The sequence below is a fragment of the Henckelia pumila genome, chromosome 2, assembly GCF_033568475.1.
Source record: "Henckelia pumila isolate YLH828 chromosome 2, ASM3356847v2, whole genome shotgun sequence".
In the NCBI taxonomy this organism is placed as follows: domain Eukaryota; kingdom Viridiplantae; phylum Streptophyta; class Magnoliopsida; order Lamiales; family Gesneriaceae; genus Henckelia; species Henckelia pumila.
This window is the reverse complement of record NC_133121.1, coordinates 134,265,858-134,275,998: the sequence shown is the minus strand read 5'-3', so window position 1 is coordinate 134,275,998 and position 10,141 is coordinate 134,265,858. Positions and strand designations below refer to the sequence as shown.

General features: G+C 34.2%; 2 protein-coding genes across 4 annotated transcripts; both read right to left on the bottom strand.

Annotated features, from left to right (window-relative positions):
- Window positions 1-1,995: 1,995 nt before the first annotated feature.
- On the bottom strand, window positions 1,996-5,019 carry LOC140883838 (pentatricopeptide repeat-containing protein At1g08070, chloroplastic-like). The gene has a single exon (XM_073290433.1). It carries the CDS (start codon window positions 4,424-4,426, stop codon window positions 2,342-2,344), a length of 2,085 nt encoding a protein of 694 aa, XP_073146534.1. The 5' UTR covers window positions 4,427-5,019; the 3' UTR covers window positions 1,996-2,341.
- Window positions 5,020-5,918: 899 nt separating this feature from the next.
- Window positions 5,919-9,658, bottom strand: LOC140880207 (serine/threonine-protein kinase AFC2-like). 3 transcript variants are annotated; one of them, XM_073284451.1, is made up of 11 exons: window positions 9,433-9,658; window positions 8,461-8,650; window positions 8,126-8,152; window positions 7,896-8,049; window positions 7,755-7,803; window positions 7,548-7,662; window positions 7,237-7,328; window positions 6,953-7,109; window positions 6,796-6,860; window positions 6,586-6,683; window positions 5,919-6,504 (listed from the first exon to the last, which is right to left on the bottom strand). In XM_073284451.1, exons 1-11 carry the CDS (start codon window positions 9,523-9,525, stop codon window positions 6,252-6,254), a joined length of 1,293 nt encoding a protein of 430 aa, XP_073140552.1. In that variant the 5' UTR covers window positions 9,526-9,658; the 3' UTR covers window positions 5,919-6,251. The 3 variants fall into 3 exon arrangements, with proteins under 3 accessions (XP_073140552.1, XP_073140553.1, XP_073140555.1); XM_073284452.1 differs by lacking the exon at window positions 8,461-8,650 and having other exon boundaries at window positions 9,433-9,624; XM_073284454.1 differs by lacking the exons at window positions 7,548-7,662; window positions 7,755-7,803; window positions 8,126-8,152; window positions 8,461-8,650; window positions 9,433-9,658 and having other exon boundaries at window positions 7,896-8,045.
- Window positions 9,659-10,141: the final 483 nt, after the last annotated feature.

Below are 10,141 nucleotides of genomic sequence, written 5' to 3'. Positions count from 1 at the left end.
AAATCTATGAAAATAAACATATATAACCAAAACTGCGTTCATTCAATCAAAAAATAATTTTTAAAATAATAATTTATTAATTTATCGGTTAATTGAGATCTTTCTAAAATTGAATATCATTGATCAAAATATTATTAATTTATAGAAGTTCTACATTATTGTAAAATTTCAAACATCTAAAATATTAATAACTTTCGTTTTTTAAAAAATACTATTAACCATACTCAGTCACTTTTCAAACATGTAATTAATAAATTGAAAAAAATAAACAAATGTCTATCTACGAATTTTAGGAGTTACAAAATATATTTTTTAAAATAATAATTTATTAATTCATCGATTAATAAAAACTTCTCTAAATTATTATTATTATTATTATTATTATTATTATTATTATTATTATTATTATTATTATTATTATTATTATATATAAAAAATTTCCCGTAGACGCCATATTTTCATTTACCGAGATTGATCTTATGTGTTATAAATATTACACTTTTATTTTTATTAGTTTTTTTTTCTAAAATTTTGATATTTTAATTTTTTATATTTTTCTGAACTAAACACTATAGATAAGATAAATTGATAAATAAATTTTAAATTTATTTTTTATATTATTTTATAAATAAAAAATAAATTTAAATATTATCGAAAAAAGAATATTTATACATAACATATAATATTAAATATATTATATGATTTTATACGCACACAACATGTGTGTGCGATTATGCTAGTTATTTTATATAAAAAAATATAGTCAAAATGTTCTTATATATTTACTCATTTTGTGTTTTGGTCATTTAAGTATTTAATTTTGGATATTGATCCTATAAATTAAGTTATATTTTGGATTTTAGTTTTTTCTTAATGGATTATCGACGTGAAATCAAAATATGATGACGTGCGAACTAAAAATTTTTCACGGCATTGAAAAATGATGATGTATCTGTTGTGGCATCAATACTTGAATGTCATGTTTTCAAAATCAGATTGAACCGATCGGTTCAACCTGTTCGACCAGGAATCGGTCACCGGCCTAGTCTAAAACACTCCAAAAAATCGTTTTAACCGTTCAATCAAAATCGGTCAAGAACCAACTAAGAACCAAAAAAACAATTTTTTATTTTTTTAAAAAAAAGTTTTTTTTATTTAAAAACCTTAATTTAATATTTTATTATATATACATGGTTATTTGAAATTTTTTTTTCTTTAAAAATATTATTTTATTAATATTAGAGTCTTTAAATTAATTAATTTATTTTATAAAAAATATATATAATTATAACTAATATTTTGAATATATTTATATAGTTATTTATTTTCAAACGATGATAAATACATTTTTTCTATTTATATAAATTTTTTAGGTTTTTATAATTTAAAATATATTATTAATTATATTAAAATATATAAACGGTTTTTTTGTCCGGCTGTGCAGTAAAAAAAAATTTGATCGATTGGATCGTTTTTTAAGTTAGACCGGTTCGATCACTGACCTGGTTATAAAAATATTGTTTAAATGAAAAATGACTAAATACCAAAACATAACTTAATTTATTAGGCCAAAATCCAAAATTGAATACTTACATGACCAAATCACAAAACAAAAAAACTTACAAAATTATTTTGACTATTATTCCTTTTGTAAAAGTTCGATTATATTACAAACTTTTTTCAAAATATTTAGAACAACTATAGATTCAAATATAAAATCAAAAAATAATAATTGTAAATTGAATATATATATATATATATAAATATATAAATAAAATATAAATATATTTACAATGAAGAGTTGGGGTTTCAAACCCCGACTCCTCGAAAATAACAAATGAGGAGTCGGTGTCTCAAACCCCAACTTCTCAATGAAGCGGGGTCTCAAACCCCATGTTATTATATTTTTTTAAAATTTTAAAATTTGGTATATTTGTTAAAAAAAAAATTAAATTTATTATATTTATTTAAATAACCTAGCGAAGAAACCTCAAACAATGATAACCTCGGAACAAAATACCAGGATCGTCATGCACGTGCTATCATATTAGCTAGCTAAATCGGCTTGTTTGTCAATTTGGCTGCACTCAACACTCAAACTCTGAATATGCTAAACCAATCATGTTTCGCATTTCTTTGATTACTTCCAAGCACGTAGCATGTTGAAAGACCAAGTACTTTGTCCAACTAAAGATCCTTCTTTTTTTTTTTTTACTTGGAAATCCGCAACCGCTATCATTCGGTGCGTTTTGGGTAAACCCCGGTCTAACTAAAGATCCTTCTTCGTTCTATGTTGGGTGGGACAGATCCTTTTTCGTTCTCTGTCAATTTGTCGGGCCAATCACCAGAAATCTTTGCAAGAACACAACCCATCCTTGAAGTGGTGGAACCGGTTTCTATCCCTGATCACAATCTCTCTCCCAAAAACCTTTGATATAATCTTCGTCGCATTGTGACAGTCGCCGCATATTCTGAGATTTTTTGATATTCTGATTGTAGTACGGGGAGAAGTTTTGATAAGGGCAAATGCAATGACCAGCTTCTCACTGTGATGAAACACAGAAGCTTCCTTATCTTCTTCTTCTGCGTCCAGTCTCACCTCCACTGTATCAGGCACATATCCAGCTGTCTTTATCTTCTCAATCATGTCCTCTACTGATCTGTAGATCTCCTTTGATTGCGGGTGTCGATTATCTTCAGCCAAAAACTCATGAACGACACCATCTAACTCGATAAAGCTACAACCAGGATCCTTTTTAACTCCTTGCACTTTCATCTCATTTCTCAACCTCTTCGCATCAGCTAACCTACCAACAGATGCATATAGATTAGAAAGTAGTATGTAATCCCCGCTATGTGCAGGCTCTAAACTGATTACATGTTTAAACGCTTCTTCTCCTATTTCAATGTGCTTATGAACTTTACACGATGAAAGCAAAGTTCTCCACACCAAAGCATTTGGTTTAACGTGCATGTTCTTTATGAACTCATAAGCATCCTCAATCAACCCGGCTCGGCTCAGAATATCAACTAAGCAACCATAGTGCTCGATTCTTGGTGTAATGCTGAAATCTCTACTCATGCTGACAAAGTAACCCCAACCCTCGTCGACCAAGCCCGCGTGACTACAAGCACAAAGAACAGCAACGAAGGTTACTTCATTTGGTTTGACCTTTTCTTGAAGCATCAAATGGTAAAAATCAAGAGCTGTGTTGCCTCGTCCTGAATTAGCAAGACCTTGAATTAGTGCTGTCCATGACCACACATTTCTAGAAGGCATATCTTTAAATACTTCCATTGCACTATCCACACACCCACACTTTGCATAAAAATCTAGAAGCGTTGTTCCAAGGTTGATGGAAAGCTTCAAATTCTTTTTCTTTATATAAGAATGAACCCATTTTCCAGTTTCTAAAGCTCCTAGCGCTGCACAGGACGAAAGGACACTAACCATTGTCACCTCGTTTGGTTCTACATTCGCATTTTGCATATCGAGAAAAAGAGCAAGAGCCTCCTTGAAACAACTGGAATGTGTATATCCATTAATCATCGCGCTCCAAGCAACAACATCGCGTATACAAATTTGATCAAACAAACTCCTTGCAGCATCCACCCTACCACATTTTGCATACATATCAATGAGAGATGTAACCAAGCCAGCATCCTTCATCAATCCATTCGCCAATGCATACTCATAAATCCATTCCCCTAATTCCAAATCCCCAAGCCTCCCACAAGCCATCAAAACGTTGATCAAAGTCACTTGATTAAACCCAACACCCATTCCTAACATCTGCCCAAACAACTCCGTCACTTCTTTCCAATACCCATGACTTACATATCCCGAAATCATCGAGTTCCAAGCAACAGCACTTCTTTCACTCATTCCATCAAACAGTTGGCGAGCCAACTCAATTCGACCACAAGTGGCATACAAATGAACCAAAGCGTTTTCAACAAACCCTCTACATTCAAACCCATCAACAACTTTTAGTATCTGGGCATGAACTTGCTCTCCTTCACTTAAAGCCCCAACCTGTGAACATGCTTTCAAGATGCTGGGAAAGGTAAACTCATCTGGGTGCACAAAGCTTTCAACCATTTTCCTGAAAAAAAGAATAGAGCTTTCCGGGTTTTGCACTTTGGTAAATCCCCTAATCATTATATTGTAGGCCGATGAGTCGGGATTCTCGAGGTAAGCGAAAATAGAGAAGGCATAGTCGATTGCAGGGACGGGAAGGAGGAGTGCAGCAGACTCCAGCATGCACTCTGCTACCGCCGGGTGGTGGAGGAGACGGGTTTTTATCAGGTGGGCGTGGATTTGTCTGAGGTCTCTAATGTTCTTGCATCGATCAAGAATCAAGTTCTTTGGATTTTTCGGAAATTGAATGAGTTGAGTAGGCAAAGTTGATACACCAAAGCTCATACTTGTACACAAGGAAATCTTTTACTCGATAATCAATACACAAAAATGTTACTAATATACACGTACAGTTTTAGATTACCTGTGGAAAGGTATTCATGGTAGTATAACAAAGAGCCTCACAAGCTGTAGGAGTAGCCTTCCAGATCAAATCCAACAAGCTTAGCAAATACTGTGGCGAATTCTTTCTCAAAACCACATATAAGAGACTCTCCAGCAGAAAGTGTGCTAAGAAAAACATGTCCATGTTTGCATACCCCGTGCCATCAGGACCTTCATCCGTCAAACAATCAGTACAGTGGCAAACATTATCAGGCAAGTTACGTTTAGAAATCACCAGATACTTCTGCAGGTGCCCAATCAAGAATATGAGATCGAATTTCAGAATTGATCATTGAGACGGCATCATCAAGTATCCACCTCCATATCAAATGGGAAGTGTCTTGCGGCATAGTTTTAGTTGTTTACAGTAAAGTTGGAGCTATTAGATTCAAATCCAGCCCTGAAAAATTTGAAGATTTGTGGTTAATTCAAGTATTGAACTACTTTATGAGTAGAATTCCGAACACACAAGGCAAAACATTTGTGTGAATACATCAACTTTTCAGGATTTGAGCTCGAAAATCTAAAAATCATTATCATATAATTGTATGGATTGTGTTCGTATTAATGCCGTTTGAATTTATGCATGAGTAAACATGAAAGGCGAGATGTTGAAAGTAAAGCGAATCAGCTTCACAATTGGAGTTCATGTAACCAACTTTCATTTGTTATTTGTTATTTTTTATTATTCTTCATTAATAATAATTGTTGAAATTATTGATTTTGCTATAATTATTGTAAATACTTTAACCTATAATATTATTTGAAAATTGGAATATTATTGATTTTGTCTCTAATTTAAAATACTTGGATATTTACTCTTTTCAGTCCATCGCCACCTCCTCCCTTTCATCATTCTTACGTTTAAACAATAAAAAATAAATATCAAGAAATAAATAGAGAAATAAGCAAAGTAAAAATCTTGCATCATGTTCAACCCAAACCATCTGTTTGACGCCACCATACCCTCCCAATTTTTAAGTACATTAGGTTCAGACAAATTCGGGAAAGAAAAAAATAAATGAAACCATGACAACCGGTTCTGCAAAACTGGTTAAGCAAGTCATATGTACGGATTCCATCTATTTTAACACCAAATTGGACGGGACCAAATCGAGTACATTGGAAAATAGAGGACCAAATAAGGAACAAACTCTAAAACGAGTGACTAAATTGAGAATTATCCCATTAAATAATATATAAACATATATAAATATAAAACTTGAAAATAAATGCATAGACGTTTTTGTTAGTAAATTATAATTTTAAGATGGCTTGTAAGAAACACTTTTTCCTTGATATGAAAGCTTTCCAGTTAGCTCTTTCCTTCTCGCATATCTAAGTGATTTTTTGTGTGATAAACAGGGCCAACGGAAGATCTATGCGATGAATATTTCATTTGCAAATCAGAAACCCATTGTCATAAAAAAAATCAAGGTGTCAAGAACTCGTCAGGTTACACAAGTAAAGGCAAAACCAGGTCAAAAAAAGGTATTAACGGATGGAACACCACACGAGTGTTGCGGCTTCCGCTATGCACAATATACACCTGCAAGCCGCCCTCGGGAACTTTGGCCGCATTCCCCAAACCGAGCCGAGCGCACCATTCGAGGCCATTCCCACTTCAAATATATGCATATTCCTTGCTGCCTCAAATAGCATTGCGTCTTCATCCTCGGCATATCTTTAGTGGCACGGTGTGTGTCATTCAAAGCTCATCTTTCCATCAAGACCTCCTTAGATGATCTCTGGAGAAAAAAGGATGTCCAAGGGCTTCTACGGCTGAGATCCTATCAGATGGATCGTATCTCAAAAGTCCTTGCAATAAATGGATGAGATCCCCTGCTGAATGATCTACATGCTGCATAATCAAGTTTGGAAGCCGTGGCAGCTTCAGAACTGCTTTGATACTATCTCTAGATGTTGCTCCCTCCGGCCAGTCTAACCTACCCCTTCTGATGTATTTCTCCGCGTGTCGGCTGAAACATAAAATGCATTGGCAAACGTTGCAATAACCATTGTTTGTTTTATAATGTGAGATGTCAAAGACACTAGCTTACTCGGCTCTCTTCAGCATGTGCTGTGGCAATGGTCCAAGGACTCTTTCCATCATTGCAAGGTGTTCTAAGTTCTCGTGCGTTTGGAACAAGGCTTCACCCTGGATGAAAGTGGCCAAATCAAGCATAGAGAATATTGCGATCAGAAAAATGCAACCAAAGTAAGACATCTCCGCAAAAAACAACAAATGATGAGGAATCAAATAGACATACCGAGCAAAGCTCCACTAAGATACAACCCACACTCCATATGTCACATGGGTAACTCCATCCAAGTCCTGAACAGAAATTGGAATAAGATATCACCACAATCAAATTATAACAAGTACCAAAAATCTAGATATTATTTATTAATTTAGCTTTAGCATACCTAGAATGACTTCAGGAGCTCTGTAATGTCGAGTAGACACAATGTACGACTGATCCTGCCTGTCATAAGTCGTACTACCAAAATCAATGACCTTTATGGCACTTGATTTGGGAATTCTCTTGTAATATGAACTATCCTTTATAGACTTGGATGAAACCTTGAAGATGAGCCAAACTCAAAGTTAGTACAAAGTCTAGCACCCAACACAAACTGGCTCCGTGAATCTCAAATTGTACAGATGATTTTGGGTGTGTAAGATACAAAAAGGCCAGTTAAAAGACCACCTTGTGCTCAGGAACTTTTATGTACTCGGGAGAGACGAATAGAATGTTCTCAGGCTTCAAGTCCGTATGGATGAGTCGCATATCATGCATAACTGAGATTAGAAAAACCAATCAACACAACGTAGCAACAAAAAGTGCCAAAACAAACCATGAGGCATGCATGAAAACATGCTAAACCCAAAATAAATATAACCGCAAACAAATTTTGTAATTCATTTGTGCAAAATAGTACAGAAACCATGTGAAATAATATAGCATTATATTGAAATCAAGCAAATATGAAACATCATTATGAATGAAGATTTACACACATGCTACACATTCCAAAAGTTGTCTGCCAATCTCACGGACAAGATCAATGGGAAACGAGCGATAATTGTTTTTGCGAAGGAAATCGTATAAGCTTGGCCCAAGTTTCTCAAAGACCTGTTAAAACCATTTAAGTTCATCCAAATCTTAATCCCCAAAGGTATGTTAGGTTGGGGAAATTTAATCCACCGAATCAATCATATACTTACGATACAGATATGGTTTCGATAGTCAAACCAGTTCCGTATTTGTACACAACTGCAAGAAATAAACTCGTTCAACCAACGCATTTACGAACCAACATACGAAATAGTGAGAATATTTTACACCAAGTTGAACAAGAAACTCACCGTTCAGCACATTTGTCATGATTAACAAGTTGTTGGAGCACTTCTACCTCAATCATAGCTGCATCACGATATTTCTTAGTACTCCGAACAATTTTGATAGCAACCATTTCTTTTCTTTCCCTATCCCAGCATTCCAAAACCTGACCAAAGGTGCCTGCAGGCAGAACTTCATAAATCAGATACTGTCGTAGTTTATCACTGGACCAAAGGAACAGGTAGATTTAGCATACCTTCACCCATCTTGCTATTGATCTTATCTGCAGATGAGAAATAAGAAAAAGAAATCAGACAAGTTAACAGAACAATTATAAACTTACAATATAATTTGGGTCACCAAGTTAAAGCAATAAATTTTTCAAGCATTTGAAAACCTAAATTTAAGATTAGGCCCCAAGAGTCAATATGGGGAAAGTACCGACGCTTAATCCAACACAAAACTTAACCAAGATAACTTGGTTTTCTAAATAAATTCATGCGATAAGCTAAATTGCATTCACAGTAGGCCACATATGATGGAGTCAACAATGAAATAATAGGAGGTTCTTATGATGGTAGAAGTAGTTACAGCGAGAGGTTAAATTTTCTCCGAGCTCAAATATATAATGTCCATCTTTGTCATCTTCTCGCCATGGGGGGGAACCATTTGGACCCAATCCCTTAACAAAGAGAGAACTTGGATGATTCGAGAGTGTTCTTGAAGGAGCAAAGCTTGTCACATTCCCAATCTCTTGTCCACAAAACAATCCTAGCTGAGCCTACACACACGCATCCATTCACGTTTTCTCAATAACACAATTCATTAATTACATTTACCTCCTCTACAAAAGCTTCCGGGCCAAGCTAAACTGGTTTCTTTGACAAGTCAAACCAAGTAAAAACCTCAATACAATACCAGTTGGGGAAAAAAAATTCTTACATACTGAAATCAAAGTATTTTCAAACACAGAAATCCTTCGATAAAAGCAGGAAAACATTCTGACATCATCATTTGAAACAAACAAGTAGAAACCATGCATCAACTTTATCACCGAACTATTTATAACGCATCTTAGTTTAGCTTACAATGAAGTGACGGATATGTTTATAACTCATAACCAGTTACAAAATAACAATTATGTTTGGCCTCAATATTAAGATACTTCATTCACAGGTACAAAAACATATATTTTTTTAACAACACATTAAATACGAGAAAAAAAATTTAGTTTTATTCAAAGGTCTAATTGTAAAGTTGCGGAAAACCCAGTTAATTTCAATCAAATAAACATATTTCTACCTCGATACGAGAAATTCAAACTGAAACTCGATCGTAATTTATAGATATATGAACTTTGGAAACCAGATGCAACAATCTTCCAGATCTCAAACCAAAACATACCAGATAAATAACCTAAGCATCAAAATCCTACTTTAATCACAATTAAACCCATAAAGATAAAATCTTTTCCATACCTGATAAATATCCCACCAGATCTACAAAAAAAAACCAAACACAATGAACAAAAACTTGGATTCAGGGATTAGATCTTAAAATTACCTTCGGCTGTTGAGGAACAACATCCCATCCCAACCGCGGCCTCTTCCTTGGCCGTCGATCCATCTCCAACTCCGTCACGCGCTCCGTTTCCATAAGATAGATGCTGAAAATTCGAGAGAAAAACGAGACAAAAAGATAATAATTCAATCGTTGAGAGAGAATTTGTGAATACGAAACCCTATGGATGGCGCCGCGGAACCTAAGGCTAATACCAATCGCTAAATATGAGAATCAATAAGTGCAGCGAAATCCAACCGTACACGTGGCGAATACAATACCCTTGCTTTTGGTGATGATGCTCTTTTAATCAAGCTGTCGGTTTCTCGAGGTTAACTAGAGTTCAAAGTTTTCGTTGCTGGTTGGGTTTCGACCTCTAGTTGGGTTAAGTTAATGGGCCGCAATTGCACGCGTTGCGCGCTTGTATAATAAATTTTTATATACACGTTGTGTGCTTACAAAATTTATTATTTTATGAAATAATTGTAAAACAAATTAAATAATTGTAAATTTTTTTAAAAAACGAAAACAAAAAGGTCACATCAACATATAAATTTGGTTTGGTCAAACACTTAATATAATAGAATTGACTTAACATAAAATCTATATATACTTTTTCTGTTTAAAAATTTTATAAATGTGTGAGATTAAATTTCGAAAGCTTGTACATCATAAAATATTATTTTTTAAAACATAATATGAGATTTCAACA

Bases quoted from the DNA above. Each gene is read 5' to 3' on its own strand.
- LOC140880207 (XM_073284451.1), bottom strand. From the start codon at position 9,525: ATGGAAACGGAGCGCGTGACGGAGTTGGAGATGGATCGACGGCCAAGG. The intron at 8,153-8,460 runs GTAACTACTTCT...TCTCATCTGCAG, and splicing joins AGAAAATTTAACCTCTCGCT to ATAAGATCAATAGCAAGATG. The intron at 6,861-6,952 runs GTATGCTAAAGC...ATTTCTGTTCAG, and splicing joins AGCTCCTGAAGTCATTCTAG to GACTTGGATGGAGTTACCCA.
- LOC140883838 (XM_073290433.1), bottom strand. From the start codon at position 4,426: ATGAGCTTTGGTGTATCAACTTTGCCTACTCAACTCATTCAATTTCCG.